General features: G+C 39.7%; 1 protein-coding gene across 1 annotated transcript in view; it reads right to left on the bottom strand.

The window, feature by feature from the left end:
* LOC135701664 (sortilin-related receptor-like) overlaps positions 1-20,797 on the bottom strand; it is a 48,727-nt gene extending 27,930 nt beyond the window's left edge. The window contains exon 1 of the mRNA XM_065222522.1: positions 20,054-20,797. Coding sequence (XP_065078594.1) covers positions 20,054-20,371 — 318 coding nt within the window. The 5' untranslated portion in view covers positions 20,372-20,797. The remainder of the gene's footprint in view (positions 1-20,053) is intronic.
* Positions 20,798-27,191: the final 6,394 nt, after the last annotated feature.

The raw sequence follows: 27,191 nt of genomic DNA, 5'->3' as shown, positions 1-27,191 counted from the left end.
ATGAAACTACTGGAAGCGGCTCCAGTTCTGATGGAGGAGGCTTTTTGGATAGCGGAAGATAAAGTGTTTATTGTGTTGTACCTTTTGACTATAGTTTTAAGATGCATTGTATAGTGACCAAGAATCCTCGGCTCTGTAAAGTTAATTCGGTTGAGCCTTATAAAATAAATTAATAAACAACACGTTCAAATGCAGGTCAATTAAGGAATGTGTTAACTCGAACTGAAGCTGAACTGAAGTGATGTATGCATGTTATGAAGGAAAGTGACTACGTAGTTTATGAACAGCTCTTAACGACTCTTGAATATGAAGGGGCCTGAGATTAAACTCAATCTTTTGCTCAGTAAGCAAAACCGGTCGCTCTATGGCCACCACACCCCTTAGATGACAACAAATTATTTTTGATCGAGTTGTTGTTGTAACCATTCAAACCCAGCAACGGTGCTGACAACAAGGCAAGTGTCACACAACACACAACGAGGAAGTAATGCGGCTCTAAAATATGTATATATTACAAAGGGGACTGGGATTTATTACACGACTTCCTGCTCAATAAACAAAAACGGCAGCCGAGCCCGTCACTTTACAACACACCACATATGATCCAATTGATCCTATCACGATCGTCATACACTGGAGTCGCTTTTTACGCGGAGGATACGTGCCGCGTAAAAAAAAAAACCGCGTAAAAAAACTACCGAGATTTTGATTTTTCACATGCTTAAATATTTTTTATAAATCGGATGTTGATGCCATTCGTCATTATAGCATGCCATGGTCCATATAGACATATTTTGAAAATTTCTGTATTTACACCAAACATTGTGATTTTTTTTTTAAAAGTATGCCATTCGATTACCTATAGCTTGAAACGGATAATGTGATTGGAATCAAGTCGATAGGTTGTATCGTTGTTGAGAAATCGTTAAAAACGTACCGCGTAAATTGCGACTCAGCGGCACTAACCGCGTAAAAAAAAAACCGTGTAAAAAAAAACCGCGTAAAAAAAACGCGTAAAAAGCGACTCCAGTGTATTTTATACTTGGAATCAATTACTTAAAAGTGTGCACAGTTGCTCTTCTATTTTTCCACAAATAGGCGGTACATAAACTGATACATCAACAATAAATTATCGGAAAAGAGTTTACTTCCACTGTCTACTGTAACGAAAATACGAGCTCCCGTCTTTGGTCTGGTATTCTAAAACTGATGGTCAAACTCCTGTTGATATCAATCGATAAAACTGTCGCTAAATACGACGAATTAAATGTTGCAAGAAAATTGTCAAGTGAACTTTCAAAACAGATGGTTGGGTATTCCAAAACATGTCTTGGTATGTGAAATTAGTAGCTGGTAGTATCCAGTCGTACACAAAGATCATTTTGCCGGCGCCGGTGGTGTAGTGGTAAGCGTAACTGCTTTCTAACACCCCAATGGGTTTGGGTTGAATCCCAGCCGAGGTCGGTGGGATTTTTCTGAGGCATAAAATCTCTGGTCACGTCTTCCTTCCGAAGGGAAGTAAAGCCGTTGGTCCCGGCCCATGTGTGTTGTGAATGGGTGCGATATCCTACGCAGGTGTGAAGCTGCCTTTCTGCACATTCGGTTGCCGTCAATGGATGGCAATCGATGTCCGTCGGTGATTGGCACTAGATTGCGGAACAGAGACCGACGTTAAATAAAGGAGACCAACCAACATAGACCATGTTAATGAACTGTTGCCGGAAGCAGTTAAATTTATATCGCGATTACACAGCGGAAATCAACAATATATATTTTTTTCTGTGGGGTATTATAAAAACTATATAAATTAACAGCGAGGCAAATAATTTGGGAATTTTCACGCCTTTATTTTATTTTTGAAAGTTTGAACTTACTTTTCGATACAGTTTTTATTGAACAAAGTTGTTCATTTGAGTCAGACTGCCTAGATGGCAGTTAGTTCAATTCTGAATCGATATAGCGGCGCTATATATACTGTTTGAATGTATGTTGGGCTCGACCTCTTTTGGCATAAATGCCGTTTAGCATAATATCCATTTGGAATAAATGTGAATTTTTTTTACTTATATCAATAAATAGTTATTTTACCATCTGGGCTGTACTTTAACGGAATAAGAAAGTACAACACATAATAAAAAGAAGGGAAATATATTTTTTTACTTTACTTTTCCCAGTGGGTTTTGAACGTGTTCTTTCATTCGTTTATGCCAAACGGCATTTAATAAAGTAAAAAAAAAACTAAAAAAATATGTAAAACCGAGGTAGAGCCATAGTTTGTCTATCCAAAGATTGTGTTCTTTGATTTGTTTAGTTCAAAGTTAAATCAGTATATGTAATCATCAGTATAAGAACCTTTTCTTAAATAGACATTTTTTAAACTATCAACAGTACTAATTACGCTTTATTTTTACGACTGTTGGTTGTCAATGTACGACAGCTCGGTTATGCAGTATGATGAGTTCAAATGTTACATACAAATTTGTTTTTTCTAAATAACCCTATTATCATTTAATTTACTTATAAAAATGAAATACTAGAAGCCTAATAATTTGAAGCACAATGGGAAATTTATAAACAAATTATGACAACATGACCCATACCGCATTGGATGGAGGCTTCGTTTCACACGAGCCAGCATGATAAAACACAGTATTATTGCATTTCGTACAATGTAGATCAGGATAAATAATATTTCAATTCCGGTTTACATTGGGAAACATACTAATGGCTAAATATATGCAGACAGAGGAGATACATTTCAGGAAAATGATAGGATAAAAATTGTCGGAACATTTTCCCCATATAGTTTAGTGGCGATATTTCTGCAATAAAAATATACATTTACCAATTCGGCTATCATTCGTCACATTCCTTAATTCTCAAATTATGATATTTTCTATTAATCCCGCATACCTGGTGGATTTGTTCAATTAAAGAACTTTGAAACAAGTTGAACAGTACGATTGTCACTTATCTGAGACTGCAACATCAGTTCTCAGCTGTATGTTATCATCACACACCCAAGTCATCCCGGGATCCGAGACGTTACTTAGAATTTTCCATTTACGTCGACACATTCTTGACCGGAGGAGGCGAATTATCATCCCCCGCACTAGGGAAGAAGGTTCATGAATCATGTATCATTTTGAACAGTCATTGTTACTTTCATTGCGCAATGAAATCAGCACTTGAGGGTTGGTAGGAAATAACCACTATAGTATTATGAGAATTTCATTAATCACAAACATTAATTGTTTAAAATAAACGTTTAATAAAGCTCAGGGAAATAAATGTTCTGGCTGACGCATAAAATGCAACCACCCTAAGGAAATATGGTAAATAAATAACACATGAGCGACGACATCAACAATATCGTCCCCAAGCACAGCAAACGGTGTAACCAAGATGAAAGAAAAATGCGTACTTTGAGAGTAGAAAAGACGAAGCGCTCAAGAAAGGAAAGCAATCACTGTCACTACTACTGTGCTTACGCTGGGGATAGATGACGAACGGATGCTGTTAACATTCATGTCTCCATAGAGGTGATGCTCTGCTTACGGATGATGGCTGGGTGCTTGAACTGTTGTGCTTGCCTTCCGTTTTAGGGTTAATGATACAATATGGGCAATTTATAGACAAGTTGCTTTTAGTGTTAGGACTAAAAAAAACGTAGACCCTAAATAGGTGTTACAACCCTATATTTATTCTTTTTTCCAGGTTACATAATGGCGGCGACCTTCCTGCACCTAGAGAGACATTCCGTTCCGTTCTCAGACATTTCGTTCGCTTGGCACACTTTGGCATCTGCAAGCAGTGCACAAAACAGTGACGTGAAAAAACTAAACAAGAAGAAGGTCGAGAATTAAGCTGATTCTTCTCTCAACACGAATTTGTTTATTTATGCATTAGCCCCATAACGAGGAGAAAATGTGTTGAACGTGTTATTTTTCAATTTAAATAAATCTCTTCTTTTTGCCGAGTAGAACAATGACAAAGCAGGGCAACAGATTTGTGTGAATCGTTCTGTATAGGTTGACGTGGCGATCAAAATACCGAAGGCAACCAAACACTTGCAGGGACAAAAAAAAAAAGATCTGTGCTATATGGGCTTGAATTAATACTGTTGCATTGGATCGTATTATTTGAGTGTAATTTGAAGATAATCGTTGTTGAACAGGAACGATGAAATCATTCGATAAAACTCAAAACCATGACATTGTTACAACGTGCAAAATTGATATGAATCACGGTTAAACTCGTATGTTACTATAAAGGTGTGACTCGATTATCCGGAGCCATATTTTTTTCTGTAGCATTGGGGTAAATGCAACAACCATTGATCGTTGACAGTTTTACCATTTTGAGCCAATTTGTGTGATGAGATGAGATGACGAAGCCATGAGCATACCAGAACGCATTGCATAGTTGAAAAATTGACTTGAATTGTTGCAGTTGAAGATTTTCAGAACAACACTTGTTCAACTAGAAGCACATGAAATATAGTTCTGTGATCACCTGATGGTCTGTGGAATATTTTCGGAGAAACCTTGCATATTCAGTACAATAGTACCTGATCATCCTGAAGTCTTGAAAAAATATCCAGTATGGAGATTATATCTGTATGGAGATTTTAAAACACATGAGGGCTGTGGAATAATTTCTAAGCTGCCGTGTTTCATATGAGAGAAGATCTGAGAAATGCGATAAAGATTATGGAAAACTTGAATATCTTTAGAATGATGCCTGATCAATCTGAAATCTTGAAAAAATATCCTGAGGTTTGCAAGGTGATCTCTTTTCACTTGGTGTTATTTTAAATAATTTCTAAGCAACCTGGAATCTTTGAGAATATCTTGGAAATATGATTTGAATTGTTGGGCGGTTGAAAATCTTCAGAATGATACCTGATCAAGCTGAAGTCTTGATATCTTGAGGATATTTTGGAGATCTTTAGAATTATTTCTGAGCAACCTGGAATCTTGAAGAATGCATAGAAGCTATGATTTGAATTGTTGGACAGTGGAATTTTAGAGATCTTTGATCACTTGGAGGTCTGCGCAATACTTGTTGATCAACCTGGGATGAGAGAATATCTGAAAGATTTAATTTGAATTGCTGGCCAGATGAAGATCTTTAAAATAATACATGATCAAGCTGAAGTCTTGAACGAATATTCTGAGGAGTTTTTGGAGATCGATGATTGGAATAATTTCTGAGCAACCTGGTGTTTGAAAGAATAACTCGAAATGTGATTTAAATTATTGGACAGGTTAGTCCGAATTTTTTCTGAAGATTTTTAACTGTTCATCAATGTGCTATATGCAGTCGATTTATGTTTATCTGCAAATGTCTAATATAAGAATTTAATTCCTTTGGGTTCCGGAGATGAACCAGCGTCTGGCTGAAAATCTCCTTAATAAAGACAACCAACCAACCAATTCCTTTGTCTTTTGTTTCTTTTTATCAGTTTTTGTTTGTATTGTCCCATAACCATAAGCACGTTATTTCACTTTTTTGCTATATACAGCTGAACAACGGCTACCAGTGTTTGCAAGTTCTGATGAGGCCCGTATATAGCTATAAAGGCGAAATAACGTGCCTATGGGTACTTGGTCGGTCGAACTCCAGACGCTTTTAGAACCGCACTTCCGTTCATACTGTCGACAACGGTCTGATGATACAACGAAACCCCACCCCAAAGCTCCTCCCCTGATCCTATCGTTCGATAATGTACCCTTCTAACCTCGGGTAAGCCGCGAGTATTTGGCCCAACTCCTACTAGACATAGAAATAAGTTAACTTTGTTACAAACAATGAACAATGAATTAACGGCTCCGTAAAGCTAACGCGATTGTGCCTTACAAATAAACGAACTAGAAAATTAAATCACTTCTCTCATAATGCCACGTTGGAGGAAGTGCCAAATTTCTTCATCAAATCCTTTTTATGGTTGTTTTCAAGGCTTTATTAGTATCAGGAATTATTCTGAAGATCTCTAACTACATGAAAATTAAAATCTCGATGCTCACATGTTACTAGAATTCTCATATACTTTTTCAGGTCCTCTGGATTTAAAAAAATTGTATTTAAGATTTCTGATCGGGTTTTATTCTGAACATCTGAAATTGTTCAACAAGTCAAAATCAGTAAATCCTCTGAATATACAGTGAACTCACCTTTACTCGATTTCTTCCCAACTCGATGGAAATCCAGGCTACTTGAACCACTCTCCCATACAAATTTCCCAAATTTATCTCCCTAACTCGATATCCAGCCTAACTCCATGGTCCCTTCAATATCGAATTAGGAAAAGGTGATTTCTATCAAGCTCTCTAGATGATTGTTCAAGACTTCTGGTGCACCAGGTATTTTTATGTTCAGGAATACAAATAACATCTGTCAGGTATTGTTTCATAATACCTAGCAATAAGAAATTATTAAAGACTAATAAGATATTTTTCTGAAGATCTCCGATATAAAATCAATTCAAAAAACATTCACTCATGACCAGTGTTGGCAAAATCAGAAATCAATTGATATTTTTCCGCTCTCATGCGCTCGCAATATCACGCGTGATATTGGAACAAAATATCATGCTTGATATTGATTTTACAAGCTCCTTTGATATTGCGAGTCTATTCACAACGTGCAAAAATCAAGCAGAGAGTTGACTCGACACAAAAATGATTCCATTGCACATCGTTTTCTTAGAAAGAGAAAGCATAGTTTGCTATCTCTTTGTTATCTTCACTGATGGCAGATGCGAAGAAACTGCTTAAAGCCGTTATGGAAGTTTCGCTTGCATTCGGGTGTAAAGCAAAAATCATTAAACTCAATCTCACCACAGTTTGGTGAGATTTACAGTTGGTGAGTTTTGTTAGCTTGATATTCCGAGCTGCGATATTACAGCTTGCAAAATCAACCGCAGTTGTTTGCTTGTTGATTTTTGTTTACGAAAATCAAGCGTGATTTTGGGCATTGGTGAGCTTTGATTTTTTTTTTATATTTTCCCAACACTGCTCATGACTCATGACCAAAGATCTCTGATTGTATGTTCAAGACTTGATATTAAAAATATACTTTTTGAGGGAATTCAGTTTTTAATTTTTTTTTAATTTTTACACAAAATTACAATAAAAAAAAATACCGAGCATATTTTTCAAAGAAGGTGCAGGCGTCAGAAGGTGCAGGCGCCATTTCGATCAGAAATTACGTTTTCGTGAAACAATTTATTGAAAAATGTCAATGACGCCATTTTGAAAAAAAAAAATCAAGATCCAAAATGGTCGTACTTTTGCAAATATGTGATTGATTTATGGGCACACACAATTATGCAAAGTTTCATGCTAATCGGAGAAATCCGGGTCATTTTTTTTATGTTTGTATCCCATTTGGCCTGGAACTGGTCTACTAGAACTTCATGCCGGACCTCATCTTAGTGGTCATTGAGATCATCCACAGTTGTTGATTGAGAGCTTTCCAGGGATTTACCATTGTTGCATTAGTATAATTGTGTGATAAGCACAATCATACTCAATGCACAGAGAAGTCGAGAAATGTGTCAAACTGAAAAATTCCTAGACCGGACCGTGAATCGCCGCCAACCAACAATCTGGACGCTCAATTCGTAATTCAATTCAGGTACACTCTGATAATATAATTTTTTCGATGAAATTCGATAAATTGACAAAAAAGTATATTATGATAATATTTTCAACAACCGATGAGTTCTGCAATTAATTTTGCTGAGACTCCGCTAACAAATAGATATTTTGCCGAGATCCCAGCAAAAGTTAATGGTGAGCTTATCTTCTGTTCAAGATTTTACCGAGCTATGTGTCAGTGGAATGGTCATAGAACAAAACCTTACCAAATTCACATATTTTTGAGCACCTTCAGCAACGATAGTAAATCATATAATCGAGCAGTTTTGGGACGACGTTCTACCAGTGATTTTAAGAAAATGAGGTAATAAATTTAAAATTGATTCAGCCATCACAAATAAAATCCTATTTCCTCGAGGTTCCAGAAGAAAGAATCTCATAATATTACTTCGTAGTAAAGTTCCAGTGGTAGGAAACGTCATTTTAAACTGCTCAAATGATATAATCCATTAATTGAATTTTAACAAAATAATAATAAAACTCCATACCTTGTTCGTAAAGTTTTCAGTGAGTAGAGAAAGTTATGGTTTGAAAGTTGTTGAGGACTTTTTCATTGCATCAATCTTGATAAGGAGTGATTTAAAGCATGAAATACCCAAAAAAAATGACCGAAATGTACATGAATTTGTCATAGTGTGTGCTTAGTAAAAATAATAATGATTATACAGGAGGGGTAATGGCTGACTCGTCACATGCAGATTAGATGTTCGCCATGAGGATGAGGATGAGGATAGATTAAGGCGGGTGGTTGGTGGCTTACAGGTTGACAAATATGCTGGAAAATAACACTAAAATTTCACGATGTTCATAATTTCAAGACTGAAATAATTTGAGTCTGAAACCGCTTCTTACATGGGATACGTATCACCCCCAAGCAAAGCAAAGTAAAAGTTTAAGTAATACAGGGTTTAACATTTTAAAGACTTCTATATCCAGAACAACATGTGAAAAGGGCATACAAGCTTTTTGTAAACAAACCTTCTTATGCCCTTTTCTCGCCACCCATATGATACCAACGCAAACCTTTAACATCACCGGGTAGGGGACACTTTCCCCTTCCCGATGATATTGCTTTTTTGCGTGGGCGACCCTCGGTTGGTGAGAAAAGGGCCTACAAAGGTTTGTTTACAAAAAGCTTGTATGCCCTTTTCACATGTTGTTCTGGATATGTGAAATGTTCCACTAAGGCAGATCACAATATTAATGAAAACATTATAAAACCTACAATCCTTCACATGAGCTACGTCAACCCCCATGTCCAGCGGGAAATCCTAAATAGCAACATAGCGCTCAGTTTCAGTCTTGAAACAAGCTATAATTGTACACTGCTACTTTTGACAGTATCAAACCAAACAGCCATCGTATCATATACATTGTATGACGGCAAAAAAGGTCATCAACACCCTCCACCGATTCTCTGGGCTGTATCAAACTGCGCCGAGTGTAAATTATTCAAAACATCGCCAACGATGTGGATATGATTGCAAATTAAAAATAATCCACAGTATGTTGGAGCACGAATAAAGGTGAAGCAACGATGAAAAAATGAAAACATTCTCAACAGCTGTGTTTTCATTCTCAACAGTGAAGCATCGTGATTTGTGACGAACGTGTTTTTTTTTTGTGTTTGTACGACGATCGTAGCGTAGCCTCTTACTCTTACAGCAAAAGAAACGATGATCCACTTTCGAAAATGTGTTTACCGGTGCGTCGTAGCACCAGCTGAGAGTTTTTGTTTGCAAAATGAAAATGACAATCACTTTTGGTAGGAAGATGTTTCCAAAAACGTTATAGCACAAATGGTTTAAAATTAATTAATTTTGGAAGCTGGAAGTTTATACTATTTCTATCATTAGTTTAGGCATTTGTTTATCAATTAAAACTAAGTTTGGAAAATTTCTGGAGTAACCCTACAAGAAAATATCTAAACCTACAATACCAAAACCATTCATAACATTATTTAACAGATATTTCCAGAGTTGGTTGGAAATGCTAACATGAAGCTTTAGTGTGATAATTTATTAGCTAGAGAATGATCTTTAGAAGAGGGTAGGTGGATAGTTCCGTTAGAGTACGGCAGTATGAAAATTGAATAGAAGTTGAAAATGAGCGAAGGGCCATTGATGCGACAGTTTTTAAAGATAGACGCACATCTTTTGCCTAACCCGTACGATGTACGCGGAGACTTGAAGTATTTCTCCAAGTCTACAGGCAAAAAATGTGCGTCCCTCTTTTGCTCATAAGCTGACTGCGGCTGTGGAATAGTTCTAGCGACGTTTGCATCACTACCTAAAGCCCCACGTTGCGAGAGCATTTCCAGTCGATGGTGTGTTATAATGCAATTCTTCTTTACCCAGCCAGAGGTTGGAGCTCACCCGGTCTTTCCATCGATCCGGCGATAAAGAGCTGCTTCCGGGCAGGAACAAACTCCCGATACACCGACGGATCCCGAAGCGGTGGTAGAGTCGGTATTGGAATTTCCGATTCGGAGCTGTATACCTTTTATCGACTACCAGACCCCTGCAGCGTCTTCACTGCTGAAGCATTTGCCATTCTCGTAGCTGCCACCCTGCTCTCCAACAAAACCGATCGTCGTATTCTCCGATTCTGCCAGTGTTTTAGCAGCTCTTCAGTCTGAAACAGCTAAAAACCCCTAAATTCAGGGCACCCAGCAGTTCGCTCCTAAGGAAACAACCTTTGTCTGGGTCCCCGGACACTGTGGGATCTTAGGTAATGAGTAAGCCGACCATCTTGACGGCATCCGGAAGACAGTCCAACTAATACACCCAAAAGGTCCCGGCCCAAGACATAAAGCGGTGGTTCACAATAACGATATGGAACTGCTGGACTAACGAATGGATGCGATCTCGAGACTTCTTTATATGGAAGGTAAAAGGGGATACCAGGAAATGGGGGGATCCACCTGAACACCGACTCCAAGTCATTCTATCCCGGTTGAGAACTGGCCATACCAAAGTCTCCCACAATATGGGAGACAGAGGCAGATTTAGAAGACAGTCGAAGACAGTCCAATATACTTATAGTGGAGCATTTCTTATGCCCCCAGTACTACGGGCCCCGTTCCCTATACGGGATCTCAGGTAGCGTCAGGAATACCCTAAGGGATGCATCGCTGCGCTTTCCTTCAGGAAGCAGGTCTGATTAATCAAATTTGATCTATCAACACGCAACGACAACGGACAATGACTCGGACCAATATCAGGACTCAAAACTATACCTCGTCAACGAATACTAACACGAAAACGGATGAACGAATATATCGAACCAAGCAAACACGTACAAGGCCACGGAAATGGACGAATTACGACACTAAAATTAAACACATCGAGTACAAAGTAACAGGCCAACGAACTTGCCCATATGACCAAAACGACAGTAACATCGGTAGCATGGAAAACGCTCAGCCTATTCCTAACTCTCTTCTGGAACCTCACATCCTCCTTCTCCTATTAACTCTGTAATTAGGGGGACTCCCATCTGAAGTCCCCACCTCTGGTTTTAAGAGACGAATCAGCCCAAGGATGAAAATCTCTCTAATAAAGCAAAAAAAAAAGATCACTCCATGATTATTCTTGCTGAAAAATGCCATTCCAAGATGCATTTAGCCATGTTTTATGGGTGTGCAATAATATAATTTCATAGCAAATGATGCGTGCAACAATTGGACCCTGAGCGGTATTCAAAAGTTTTGCTATACAGAATTATTTTACCAATATAAATTGTTGATGAAAGCTGCAAATGCTTCAGCAATCACAGGTATATCGAGGAATTCCTGCTTCAAAAACGATTTCAATCTCTTAAAAATGTAGAATTACAAAAAGTACTTGCTAAGCTGTGCAACAGTTGGCAAATTACCCTATATCAAAATATTACATTTTGAATCAATGCTGTCTTCATTCTCTGCTAGGGTAGTGACTTTTAGTCGAAAAATAATTAATCATTTCAGGCAAAAAAAAATCAATTCCCTACATAATTAGATCAGACATAGAATATGTTTTTGGTTGACATAAATTGTTATGCTGACACGAAGGAATAACAAAATAAACCTGTTTAAAATACTGAACTGCTTTGGCAACAACAATGTAAACACACTTAGATATAACGTACGAAATAAGATTGGTAAGTTACTGTAGTAAAAAAAAGAGGTATTTTAACTACCTTGAACTAAAATAAGAGGTCTTTCTTCTATTTTCAATTAAAATATAACGGCGATGCATAAAAAGTGTAGTAGCAATAAAAGATTAAATTATGAGTACGTTTCAATAAATTTGTTTTACTCGAGAATAACGGCCAATATTCCTATCAACACCAGGTGGTAAACAACTGATCCAATATTTACGTCGCAGTCGTCACTGCCTTCCACAGCAGTAATAGAACAAAGAGACATCTCTCGCTGAGCTGATAACGGCTTATCGATTACTCTTTTAGCACCTTTCCTCATCTCTTGTTTTCCTCCACCTGTTGTATCCACATACACAGACAGGAGACAGGTTATTCTCTACATAGCAAACAATGAAAAGGCATTGCACTCGGCCGTGGTGCGAATTTGGGATCCCATCTGAGAAGCCAAATCGACACAATGCCATATCTACGTCGCAATTTTGATATGTAACTTTTTGTACTCGATTTCCTTGTTTCTGCGCAGGGGAGATGAAATCTCAGACGCTAGAGTAAAAATGAGTACACGGGTACAGGTCGTACAGAGTGGTACCGTTGCTTGCGGATGGAGTTTTAGCCGGTATCATTTTTTCTCAATTGGGATGTTTAGGGATATTGAGATAGCAACATATTCATAATCTGTATTGGAACTATTTTAAATAATCACAACTGCGTAACTAAACTAGCCGCCTGATTTTTGGTAGTAAGAATCTTCTTTGACGCTCTAACACGAGCTTTCGCCTTCTATCAACTTAGTGTTCTTGAAGCACTTCCATAGTTATTCATTGAGAGCATTCTATGCCAACCAATGCATAACTTTGTATATTGAGTGGCAAGCACAATGATACTATATGCCCAGGGAAGACGAAAGTCGACATGGTAACACCGTGCCTTTACTGACTTGGTCATCTGAGGCCCCAAGGCAGTAAGGATACTGACCACAAATGGTACCTTTATTACCAAAACCACCCTTATAAAATTGTTATGGTTATTTTGCTTATATCATCCAAACCATTTATGGAATATACCTATATCATCCAAACCATTTATGGAATAGTTCATTCGTTCGTTAATCGTAATTTTTCATTAGGGCAGGAATCCATTAAAAAGAGTACCGGCTAAAACTCCATCCGCAAACAACGGTACCTCCTGTATAGGCGAACAGAAAATCAAAACGAAAGTAAGGAGTAAAGACCGTAATAATATGTAAACACTCAAATGTCCTGAAATTAACCGAGAGAGGAAGGATATGCTCACTTGGTAGCTTTCAAAACAAAACAGGTTATCAAACTTTGAATTGCCCCTTATTACGTCTCGAAGATGAAAATGGGGTTGATGATCGGCGTTTTCCAACCCAAATAGACATTGGTTCGTATACTTACTCTCGGCTTGTCATAGAATTTTCTGGAGTTGTTAGTACGGTAAGTTAAAAGATATTTCCAAATATGCTTTTGCTTATATATTAATTACAGTCTCGCTATAATAAACACCAGATATAAGATAAAATAATTCTAGGGAACATGCTTAAATGACGTTGCATTCAAGGGAGGGGAGGGGTTATTCATAAGTTGTGACCGGCCTTGTATTAGGTAAACCAAAATACGCTACGAGGGGGGTCCCAAATTCCTGATTCCTGATCCTCTCACCACTTTTCAATAAACACAATTTAGTGACAGAAAGTGCGCCGACCAAATCCAAATCCACTGGCCTGAATGCACGATACGGTATGTTATATAGCCGTCGATGTTGATGCACTTTGCAGCCGCACAGATCCATCCGCAAGCTATACGTTTACGTTGTCTGGTACGTGCGGTGAATGGAATCAAACATAAACAAAGCGATTGATAATGTGTTTATTGACCATTTCCTGATTAAATGCCATCAGTAACACTTGACTTCGACGAACATATAAATCGCTTATTTGGGATCAGCTGTTTTGGTTGAAATGAAAGAAAAACGAATTGACTCCCGTGTTGTCCGCGTACAGCCCGGATCAATCGAAATAATTTCGGTATTTTTCCATTTCGTGTACTATTAAATAGCTGCATTTCATTGTTCATTATCGCATGGCCACCCGGAACATGCCTGAGTGTGAAGGAACCAGAACTTAAAGTTAAATAGTTTACAGAAAAGATTGGGTGAAACTCAACTCAAAAATTTGTGCATTGTTTATATGTTGGCGAATTATAACTATGTATAGATCTGAACGCCCTGCACGCAACCTGATTTTTTTTTTTCTTATGGTGATGTTAGCGCAGCTTGTTTGTTTCAAAAATTTTACTTTTAAAGTTATTGGTTAAAAAATCAGTTACGGCTATTTGACGTTTACTTTTGAACTAATTCGCCTCCAAATTACAAATTCAATTTTATATTTATTCATAACTTTTCACTCAAACATGTCTTAGGTACCTCTTGAAAACTAACATTGTGTGTCGAACGGCAACAATTGGCGTATTCTGAATGTAATCAGAATATTAAATGACGCTTTTCAATATCACACAAGAAAGGCAGTTGTCATGGGTAGGTCGAAAAATCAGGGCTTTTTTCTGCGAACTCCCAGTCAAGATTTAACACAATCTCAGTTGGCATTCTTCAATGCACGACGTGTAAATATTTACATCATTGACAAATCTCAGATAATCATGACATTTTGATCTTTGAAAACAACGCGAATGAAAAAAAGAGACCTACTGTCATGATTACCTGAGTTTTGTCAAAAAATGTAAATATTTACGCCGTGTGCAGTTAAAAATTGTCTGGAATCTCAGTCGAGATTGTCTTGAACTACAGTCGAAATTTTTAGAAATATTAACAGTAAAACAGCAGTGCTCAAAATTTATGGAAAGTCATCTGATCTTCCCGATGGCAGTTTCTAGAATATTCCATTAAAAGTTCCCATAACATTCCGTAGCATTTCCCAAGACTTTCGATTGCAAACATACACAACTTTCTTTTGGAACTTTTCATTGAAAACCCAGGCACATCCAGTTGAGGCCTTCCTTAGCTCAGTTGGTAAAGGCGCAGCTACAAAGCAATACCATACTGGAGGTGGCTGGGTACGATTCCCGGTCTGGTCTAGGAATTTTTCGGGTTCGAAAATTGTTGTTGTTTGTACTTGCCACACAATTATACGAATGGTACAAGCATCGAAAGCTCTAAATTAATAACTGTGGAAGTGCATTTAGAACACTAAGTTGAGAGCACGCAATAAGCTAATATGCGATATGCAATAAGCTTGAAATGCTAAGAAGCAGAAGAAGAAGGCACATTCTGAATCAACTCACTTGATTGCTCGCGCTGATTGCTTTCTTGAAGGACGCCCACCTGTACAACCAAATCTAGCACTCTCGTCGTTGGCTGCGCTGTCCGTGTTCTTCCACCTTCCTATTTTCCTGCCGTCGGGGTATCTCTGCCGGACTGGGGCACTGTCTCTTACGGTGGAGCTCTACCTTAGTCTTGTCTCTTACGGTGGAACTCTACCACAGTCCCGATGTAACTCCCATTTTACATTAAGTTTTTTTTTTTTTATGTTGTTCCAGAGCCAGTTTTACGTTACGTTAATGTTAGACTGAAACGTTTCCTTAGAGACAGGCCCTAAGCCTGACCTTCTACTATCAAATGTGATGAACTAGCCTACGGCTAAAAATCACAAAAATAAAGAAAAAAAAAAAAACTTGAAACATGTAAAACCCGGCTTTTAGAGCCTGTTTCATTTTCATTTTCATTTTGCAGCGTTTGGTGGGGCAATGGGAGCGCAAGTCAATCCAAAGCCGAGGATAAAGGACAGGTAATGGCTGAATAGTCTATGCGGACCACTTGAACGCCATGGGAAAAGGAAGGGATTGAAGAGGCCGGTTATTGGGGGGTTTTGAGGAAATGACACATAGTGATGCTAAATGTAAAGAAACCGAAAATCCATCTCCCACTGATTCATCCTTTCACATATATACCAAATTGATATTTTAAAGCAACAATCAAAATAAATAGACAATGCATGAAAAGGCTAGTTTCCAGTTGCTTTAAAGGCTAGTTGCCTCCCTAAGCGGACCCTCCGCATCCTAACTCTTCTGTTAATCCACTTAATGCTACTAGGCTGTCTTAATTTTCTTATTTAAGTTCGTTTGATGATTATGATATCTCTAGTCTAATTTAATAAATACCATGCTTTATTAAGTACCTACACTTGTGAATGTAATCTAAAATTTAACGTGTTTCAAGTTGTGTTTGACTTTGACCTATATTTAATATATATTAGTTCGTCTCAGGTGACACCTTCAAGTGACTAAAATGCTTCACTTTGAAGTTAGTTTCCTAGCTGATTTTTAAATTACATAGGGTATATGCTTCAACACGTTTCCACTATGTCGCACCACAAAAAAACGTATGGTTATGTCACAATAGAAGCACGCAACAGTAGAAATCCCGAGCCATAGTTCAAACACTTATCCCAAATCAAAATGAAGCACATATAAGATAAGTTGCAAAACCATGTACAAAAATGGTGTTTAACATTGTTCCCTGAGTAATACCTCAATGAAAACAACAACGAAAGCTTGTCACGCAAGTAGAAGGAGCACTGTTGGGCACTTTCTGAAATATTTCAATAGTATAATTCCCTTGCAAACCCAAATAAATCTATCTGCGTAAAAATAAATAAAATAAGAGTGATTTGCGGCAAAACCCGCCAGTATCGCACCCAACGTCAGTGCCTATACGTAAGCGTACTACAACACGGCTTTCAAATAAAGGAGTAACAAGTGTGATACTATCACTTCAGGCTAGAACTTTGGTTCTCTTATGCAATGGTTCATCGGAGAGGGGAAGCTCAGTAATCCTCATCGCATGCTCATGACGCTATTCTGTTACGGCATGAGCCAACGATGCCGGACCTAAACCAACCGTCTCCAACGCTCCACTATGAAGCATAAGATTAGGCGTCCAACGTCCAGGTTAAAAAACTAGCCAAGGGGAGGGAACCCGGCTTTTAGAGCCTGTTGCACTCAAATAGGTTCGGATATTGTCGAAAAAAGTGAGTGATGAATATCGTTTTACAAAAAAAAAATCTTTTTGGCCATATTTTCGGAATAAAACGCAGGATCTTTAGGGAGGAGTAAGATACAATAATAATTTGAACCGAATGCACATAAATCAGTTTAACCATAACCGAGAAAGTGATCAAGTAGCACTGGTGCACAGCAAAATCGGTTAAGCCATTTCCGAGAAAAATAAGTGAGTAGCACTGTTTTGTAACAAAATATCACTTTTTTAGTCATATCTCCGGAACCAAAGTCCGATCGTGGTTAAATTCAGTAACAAAAGAAACAAATAGAAAAAAATTAATGGAACCAGTTTCACTAAAAACGTTTCAGATATCACTGAGAAAAGTGGGTGAGTAGGGAAAATGGATGTAATGTCGGCATAAACGCCCCTAATTTGGGCCCATACATAAATTCAGCAATCGACTAAATTTTCAATAGCGCCCAAAAATATCCATAAATACCGTCCCAATGACGCGTGCATCTAGATAAAATTGATAAATAGCAGATTTTTAGCGATGGGCCCGATCTTAGATACATAGGCCAACATTAGAGCCATTTCCCCTATTACTACATTATTACACTTTTTACCTTTGCACCAACTTTAAAAACGTAATATCTACCAATATTTATATTCAAATCGATTGCAAAATGCACATAGTCTTCTATTGAAGTAACGAAATTGGGTTGTTAGAGGAATGCTTAAATAAAACAGCAAAAAAAAGCCATTTAATTCAACTTCATTAATTTTGGTAACCATGACATATACGTATTTCGTCTACAATGGGCAATCTTCATCAGGGTCATTCCCACTAAAGGATTATCAAAATCTAACCCCCTTAAGTACTCATCCCCTAGGTAATAATGTCAAGATCACAGTTATAAAAATGAAACTACCTACCTATCTAAAAAAACCAAAGATTTAAGTAAACTAAAGGAGAAAAATCTATACAACCCTCTAATGTCACTAAATTCGCAGTATTTGAAATTTTACGTAAAAAATTCGTAGGGGAAATGGCTCTAATATTGGCCTATGGATCTAAGATTGGGCCCATCGCTAAAAATCTGATATTTATCAATTTTATCTAGATGCACGCGTCATTGGGACGGTACTTATGGATATTTTTGGGCGCTATTGAAAATTTAGTCGATTGCTAAATTTATGTATGAGCCGAAATTAGGGGCATTTAGGCCGACATTGCATCCATTTCCCCTATGTCAAGAAATTAGAAGATAAGGATTAGAAATCGTTAACTTTGTAACGATTTTTAATCCTTAAAAGCATGTTGCTGCCATTTGGCAACATACCTATGTTTGTCTTTAAATATGGTGAAACAACATTTTAATAGTAAGCGCAACATAGGGCTTTTTATCTAATTTCCGTCCTACTAAACACAACCCGCGCTTTACCTTTCTTTTTTGAACGGGTTTGAACAAAAAATGTAATATTTCTTTCAAAGACGACTTCTAAATTTATTCACCTTTCCATACGTACTGTTGGATTTGATAAAGAGTGACAAATTGTTGAGATATTGTTTAAAATCTAACACTGATTCTTGATTCTAAATTCGTCCTACGAGTTTCAATTCCGTCCAAATGCATTGAAACACCATTAGATTTTCTTCGTCCTACGGATAAACGTAGAAAAAAGGAATTCGGTAGGAGCGCTTCTTTTGTTTTGAGAACAATGAGCGTAAATATTCATACAATGCGCTCTAATAGGATTTATGTTGTAGCTAATGAACTAAGCTAAGCTAATGCATCGGAACAAACTTATTATTGATTTGTGCACGGTGAAATCATTGATATTATTGATCTTTTCTGATCGATAGAATGGAAATGGGCGATTACGACGAAGTAGAGCTCTACCCTTAATAAAAAAAAAATTCACCGCAAAATAAAAAAAAAATCATGTGTTTAAGGGTTAAAGAAATAACCTACATTTGGGCGCAACTGTGTATTTTAAGAAATCTATTTTGGCATTTTTACTTAACATACACTTCGGATTTAACCAATGGCGTTTCCTTAACCCCAATCTACCTGTAGTGCACCAACTCTCAAAACATAAACAATTATCAAAATATTACTTGCAATGGATAGATATTGAGTAAACTAGAAGATTAAGTGTATATTTCAACCGATTCGAGTATGAATATGGCATTAAATCTGGTTTTGAAAGTTGTTGCACAGGTGAAAAGTGAGGTTACAACGTCCGCCACTGAATTTAACGTCTATTTCGTATTCAGGGAACCCAAATCCATAAAGCATATTTACTATAATAACAGATCCTTACGCAGTAGGCTTTTTTTTGCCATAATGAAGATTAAAAAAATGTCTCTTTTTTTTCATTTGCGTTGTTTTCAAAGATTAAAATGTCATGATTCCTGAGATTTTTCAATGATGCAAAAATGTATATGTCGTGCATTGAAGAGTGTCCTTTTTTGTAGAAATTTATTTCAATATGTACGCAAAACAGTGATCAATTTGCCCCCGGTTTACGGTACTACTTTTCCTAATGACCTAATGCGGATTGCAAGAATAATTATTAAAAATTATGTTGGTAAATATCCTGTAAACACAGTTCAGGAGACTACTAGGTCGAATGCCCAAGATGTTTCTAGAACATATCGATATGGGTGTTTACGTGTGTGTCGTAATTGTATTTATGCATTTAGCAAGGCTTAAGACTAAAACAGCAACACAGCAAAAACTATCTAAATAATAAAATGTTTTGGTTATTGCTGATTGCATCTGAAACTGGACTTCTCCAAAAATGCAAAAAGTGTAATAAAAGTGCACGATTCCGTCAAATCGTTTTGGTGTCTTCGGAGCACTTATTGATTGCATCATGATGAATAAGTGCACCTAAGTCGTCAATACGATTAGATTGAAACTCGCCCTTTTATCACACTTTATAATAAACGACAATGTACTTATTTGTCCAGTTTAGTGTGAAATGCGCAATATAAGGAATTAATCTGAATTTATCAAAAAAAAAATAGAACATTCGCAAATAGTTTTTTTTTTTAACTTAGCATTGATTTTCACTGTTGAATAAAAACGTGTTGTAGTTCGTTATATTTAAAACCTTCAGATTACCAACCATTAGCTTCATAGGAAAGATAATAAAATAAAATAAGACAAACAAAAAAAAACATCAACACATTGACTTACCTTTGCCTCGATCACTGGCTGGACAGAATTTTTGCTATCCTTTCCCGAGGCTCCGGTCGTTGGCAGCGAAGAAGTTGTTGAACCACTGATTGAACCGGTACTAGCAGGGCTGCGTTTTAATCGGTTCAAAGTGTGTTCCTCGGCTCCGGTTTCTTTGCTAAATCTGTTTATTACAAAATAACGTTCCGCAGCATTTTCGTCATAATCCACATGCAGAATATCAGGTGGAAATCCATGTCTAACGGCATGAGCATCTGACCCTTGAAGACACACCAGCATCATTGTCAAAACGATAAAACACGTACGATGACGCGCCATTTTGATTTCTTTTTCTCTTTTCCTGCCGTCAAACAACAGTCTCAAGAACAGAACGGAATTTGTCGGAGATAATGTAGCTGATACAACAGGAACCACTGTAATTTGCTTTTCCAGAGCAATTTTTTTCAATATAAATCACTCACTGCATTTATTTGCACTAGCACATCCGGATAAAATTTTCGTTCTCTTCTAGCAGAACGCAGAACTTTTGCAAAATACACTTCATTCACTTCTACGACGCAGTAAATTTTGTCGTTTTTCTATTAGGGAAAACACAGCTCCCTGTCCTCCCGAGTTGTAAATGTCCGACTTATGATAACAAATTTAGTAAAAACGGAATAAAAGCTACATTTTTTCTTTTTGCATTCCGCGTCACACGTTGAAAACACTCTACAGCGACGATGTATCCACGACGAAAACTTGATAGTGACTGACAGAAACTGAAAATCTGACGGTAGGAGACCACCGAAAAAGAACGGAACGAACGGAAAAGAAATGATGTTACTAGAAAAAAGGAATGAAATGGAATGACAACAACAGCAGGGATGCCAGGTTTTTTGTATTTTAGATTGATGTATACACGCTAACTTCTGCTTACTCACCAGGTGTCGATCGTACTCACTTTCGTCCGATGTTCGAGTTGTCAAAAATTGAGTAAACGAGAAATGTCAAACTGAGTAAAGACCACTCAGTCAGCAAAATCCTGGACTTGGAAAAAATGCCAGTCATGTCGGAGGAAACCTCATAGAAAATGTTACTCAAAACTTGCTGAAATGCCTTCAAGTAAGTACGAATTGCTTAGGGAAACGGTGTTGGACCGGTTTTTGCTCCGGGAGAATGAATCCGGAGCAGGCAATTTCCATTTCCTTTAATAAAAATCAAAACAAAAATTCTCCCTGCAACTGAAAATACCGGTGAGTGGATTTGACTCAGTCTACGTGAGAACGTAGTTTACTCAAAAGTGAGTCAACATAATACTACTCAATTTTGAGTAGCCATACTTGCCGCTGAGATGAGTACATTCGACTCAATTTTGAGTTGACCAGAATAAGCGTGCCTTATGAGAGGGTCAGCCACACTGCCAATGTAATCAAGATAGGTGCTATTTCAAAACTACCCAAATTTGGGTACAATCCACCCAGATCGGTCAAAACTGAACCTACCCAAAAATGGGTTTACTATGTTCGGAGTGACAAGTTGACAAATGAACAAAGTCGATCGGATTCATGTCGATGTTGTCCATTTGTCAATCCGAACATAGTTTACCCATTTTTGGGTAGGTTCAGTTTTGACCGATCTGGGTGGATTCTACTAAAATTTAGGTAGTTTTGAAATAGCGTGTATGGCTCTGGCTTTGACAGTTCGTTTGGCTCAAAACTTAGATAATTGGCAAATCAAAGTTGGGGTTATCTTCACACCCACTCACACACACATCAATGTTTTTGATTGGTTTCGCGACGGTTTGGGTTCTACCGGTTCTACGATTTTCACAGCTTGAAATAAGAGAGTGATTGTGCAACTGCAAAAGTGTTTGAAAAGTGGCTTAATTGAAGCATCGATTTGTTTCGGGTGTTTTGCGCATAAAATTTGCTGTTGTGACATTGAGTGAAATCGATTTCGGGAAAAATCTATGGCAGCCATTTGTGTTTGCTGGAAGTGTCCCGTGGTGTTCGATTTATAAGCCTGCGGCGTATCAGGCTACAAGTGCGATTTCCAGCTAGTAATCGTACCCGAATCGGACCAATTTTTCCGTCAATTTTCTTGAATTCAGTGAAGAAGGGGGATACCGGAAGGAAGGCAAGAATCGTCTGAGGAGAACCAAGGGAATTTCAAACCTAACCTCAACTCGTCGGCTCGAGGGTGCAGGGTTGTAAGTAGTAACAGAAGAGAAATTATAGTTGGTGTAGGCCATCGACTGCCCGATACGGGAATTTTCCGGGGAAATTCGGGAAGACGGAAATACGTAAGCCGTTGAATCTGGGAGTGAAACCTATCGACATAGCAAGCTCTCTCCGGACCTACCATGGCAGGATCAAGTGCGGAGGCCGCAGCAAGGATCAAGCGTATTGCTGACAGCAGGAAGACCGGGGCTGGACGGGTCACCAGACAGACGAAAAAAAAGGACCAGGAAGCTGCAAGTAACACACTGGAACAGCAAACGCAAGACGGGGCACACAACGAGGAAGCCCAACGCAAAACCGTAGTCCTCGAGATGATCGACATTGGAAAAGACTTCCCAAGTCATCCTACCCTCCTTGGAAAATACCTAAGGGACAAAGGGTTCCACGATTTCTCTGAAATCTCCAAGCTAGGGAAATTCAGGTTCAAGGTTGACACCGAGTTCGAAACCCAGCTGAGACAGTTAAAGCTGGCAGATGCCAACTTGAGACTGTGCGAACCCAAGAGCAGGGATCATACCATCACCTTCATCAGGGGAGTCCCCACCAGCTTCAATGAGGAAGAGATGTTGGAGAACATAGAAGCAGAACACCGAGCGACCAAAGTTCAACGCATCAAGCGACGGAGCAGGAATGGAGAGCTTCTGGACACAACGAACATCAAGGTAACAGTTGAGGGTGCGCAAGTGCCAAAATGGGTAAAGATCTTCGGTTGTAACTTCAGGCCCGAATTGTACATTTTTCCCATCCGCCAGTGCAGGAACTGCTGGAGATTCGGACATGGAGCCAAGTTCTGCACCTCTCGTGCAAGATGCGCCAACTGTGGAGGCACGCACTCAACGGCAGACTGCAACATGGACGTTAAATGCCCAAACTGCAAACTCAGACATGGAGCAAGCGATATCGAGTGCCTAGAAAGGAAAAGACACGTGAAGATTCGAGAAACTATGAGGGAGAGGCAGATCACTTTCACCCAGGCAGAAACCCACTTCCCGAAGCTACAAAATCGATTCAATCTCCTGGACCAGCTGGGAGACGAGGGAAATGAAGGTGATTTCCCAAGGCTCGGAGGAAGTGATCAACCCAACTGGCCGTTCGCAGGACCTAGGCCCCAGAGAAGACAGTCTTCTCGCTCCCGAGACATGAGTCGGGAAAGGCAGGAACCCACCACACCCAACGAGGAAGGTGAGCGTGGGGGGCTAAGGAAACTCGCTTCGACCTGTCCCATATGCCAGGAGAACCCTTTCAAGGCAACGGACTTTGAACGCTTCATCACGTGGCTGCGGCAACAATTCTTCGCAGAGGTGCGACACAAACGCTGGGTAGGAGCACTGAGAGACCTGCAACAAAAGATCGGCTTAAGGGTACAACACGCGGAGTCAGAGTTGGACAGGGTCCAACTACTCGTCGACATCGGACAAGACATCCAATCAATCATCGAGGGGCAACCGCTCCAAGGAGAAACCACGAGAACCAACACAAGCTTTCACAGTGGAGTGTAAAAAGCTGATAATCTTGCAGCACAACGTCCAAAGCCTTCGCCCTGTCGATACCCGCGAAGAGCTCAGCCAGTTCCTTTCGGAAAACTCGGTGGGCGTGGCACTGTTGCAGGAAATTTGGCTCAGGAAGGAAGAAAATTTTAGATTGGCTCACTTTAGACTGGAATCTGCCAGGCGAAATCAAGGATACGGGGGAGTCGGAATTCTAGTACACGAGACCCTGGACTACGAAACGGTACAGTTCGAGGACCTTCTACCGGTCGAAGTTGTAGGGGTCAAAATAACCAAAGGGTTTTTTCCGCTCACACTGGTTTCCGTATACGTTCCCTCTGGATATAGTCCTCTCAGTGAAATCAGAAGCAAGATACTGGAACTCTTCGAGAAGCTGGACAACATGGATGGTGAAATTCTTATCGGAGGCGACTTCAACAGTCACCATCGAAGCTGGGACCCCGGTGCGACCAACTGCTACAAAGGAAACTTGCTCAACAGCATCTTGGAACCCTCCAAGTTTATCCTCCTGAACGACGGTACGACAACATGTATGTCCACGGTCAACAGAAGCAGCACAGCGATCGACCTCTCTCTGGCAACCGCCGGTCTAGCAACCAAGGCTTCTTGGGAAGTGGTCCCACAAGAATTCGGAAGCAACCATCTATCGATAGTCATCGAAATCGCAAGTGAGATTCCGGTGGCACTAGGAAAAATGAAACGGGTCAACAAGGACAAAGCAGCGGAATTGATCAACCAGTTGAAGCCTCAATACATCTATAACCCCGACGAAATGCAGACAATATTCGAGGATAGCATAGAACAAGCCAGCTTCATAATCAAAGATAAAAAAGGAAATTACCTGAAGCGCTGGTGGTCCGAGGACATCAACGAATGCTATAAGACCAAACGAGAGAAGCTCCAAATCTACAACCGAAACAAGAGCATAACCAACCACCTAGAACTCCAAAAAGCACGGGCTATCCTCAAGAGGCTCATTCGGAAGGCAAAACGGGCTTATTGCCAGGAACTCGCTGAAACAGTTGACGAGGACACTCCCCCCAGACAGCTGTGGAACATCATCAAGGGTTTGGATACCGCGCTAACCCAGCCGGTAAGCAGAAAACCGGAAACCACGCTGGATGACGCAGTACAGTTCCTCGCATACTACTACGATGGGAAGTTAAAACCGGTTGGGAAACCCACATCCGTAACCCCCTCCCACTTAAAGGGCTACGAAATGGCGCTCCAGGTCGAGGAAATCTTGGAAGCCCTAAAAAAGAAAAAGTCCCACTCGGCCCCAGGAGAAGACGGCATGTCTTACGGCATCCTGAAGAACCTCAGGCTAGACATGCAAGTTAAGGTATGTGAGATGCTCAACGAAGTCTTCGTTTCGGAAGTAATTCCGGAAAGGTGGAGGTCCACCCAAATAAAGCCAATTCCAAAAAACAAAGGTGACCCGCTCAACCCAGGATCGAACCGACCCATCGCTCTCATGAACATCAATCTCAAGCTGATCAACTCGGTGATCAACAGCAGACTGGCTGATATAGCAGAAATAGAGAATATACACCCTCCTCGATCGTTTGGCTTTCGGAAACACCGTTCGGCAAAGAGCTGCGTCAACTACGTCGTCAACAAGGTGAAGGACGCCCAGCTGGCAAAGAAGGACACCGTCGTCGTATTCCTCGATCTATCACAGGCTTTCGACTGCGTGAACCTGCAAACACTGCTCAACACCCTAAAAACCTTAAGCATCCCAAACAAGATCATCTCCTGGCTTCACACTTACCTCAGCGACCGACATCTTGTCCTCAAAACAAACGAAGGAGACGCTCACAGAGAGGTTAGCGAAGGCCTCCCCCAAGAATGCCCACTGTCACCCATCCTCTTCAACCTCTACACCAGTGGTCTGCACCGGATAGAACACGAAGGATGTGAACTCGTCCAGTTCGCGGATGACTTTGCGATGGTGGCAACCGGCAGCAGTCCAGAAGATGCAGCAACAAAAGCCAACAACTATCTATCCCAGCTCCAAACTGAGCTCACCAGACTGGAACTCAAAATCAACGTTTCCAAAAGCGCTGCAGTCGCTTTCACGAGAAAAGACACCAGCGTAGTAAGGATCAGGATAGGACGAGAGAACGTGGACCTGAACAACACTCATCGATACTTGGGATATACAGTCGACAGGACTCTCACACACAGAAAACACATCGAGGACATCCGAGACAAAGCAGCCGCAAAAGTAAAAATAATAAAGATGCTCGGGAAGCGCAGCAGCAGTGCCAACCCGAACACACTAGTCAAGATTGGGAACGCCATCATCCGCAGCCGACTAGAGTATGGAGCTCAAATATACGGAAATGCGGCCAAAACAAACCTTCAGAAGCTACAAACTGTACACAACTCGTACCTTCGCAGTGCTATGCGTTACCTAAAAACCACACCAATCCATGTGATCCACGCCGAAACCGGACAGACGCCGCTGGACATCAGAAGGGAGCTGCTCACTCTGAAGGAGCTCCTGAAAAGCACCTACCACACCAATCAGCTACAGCCTTTCTCCGATCGTTCAATCAGGAACAACTTGGGAAACGGATCCTACTGGACGGAAACGGCCGTCAAATTCAACTACATCATATGCCAAATGAACCCGAAAGACAGCGAAATAGCCTTCTTGAATAGACGGCAGTACTCGGACTACACACTGGAGAGGAACATCAAAGAGGACATGTTTGAGCACCAAAACAAAAAGGAAAACTACAGCCAGCAGTTCTGGAACCTAAAATTCCTGGAAATAAAGAATCTCTACTATGAAGACTTTCACCACCTCTATACGGATGCATCCAAAACGACGACGGGAACGGCACTGGCGGTGTACGACCACACAGACCAGCAAGTTTTGACGCAGAAAATCAACCCTAATTACACCATCACCAACGCCGAACTACTGGCTATTCGCTCGGCCATTGAACTCGCAAAGGAGAAAAAATATCACAAAGCAGTGATTTTCACCGACTCCAAGGGAGCCTCCCGAAAAAAAAATTACAGTGAAATTTTCAGTGGAAACAATGCTCTAACATTAATATTTATTGTCGACAATAAAAATGATTGTTATAATGTTGTACTCTTCCGAAAACGGCAAAACTGCTACCTAGCTGTACAATGAATGTACATAATAAAATGTTGTTACAATGATTTTTATCGTATTTTTCATTCATTTTATTGTTAACATGATTCGATCATGAACAATCCCCCCTATTCTGCGAGTCACGTGACTCTCTGTCACCGGTGAGGTGACAATAGTCACCTCGTGTGAGGTGACTCTCCATTTGATTTGCACGGAAAGTCACCTCACACGAGGTGACAATTGTCACCTCATCGGTGACAGAGAGTCACGTGACTCGCAGAATTAGGGGGAATAATGAA

This window comes from Ochlerotatus camptorhynchus, unplaced genomic scaffold (assembly GCF_037179485.1).
Source record: "Ochlerotatus camptorhynchus isolate MF236.1 unplaced genomic scaffold, CSIRO-AGI_Acam_v1.1 ptg000171l, whole genome shotgun sequence".
Taxonomy (NCBI): Eukaryota; Metazoa; Arthropoda; class Insecta; order Diptera; family Culicidae; genus Ochlerotatus; species Ochlerotatus camptorhynchus.
Note: the sequence above shows the minus strand (reverse complement) of the source record. Positions and strands in the feature narration are given on the sequence as shown.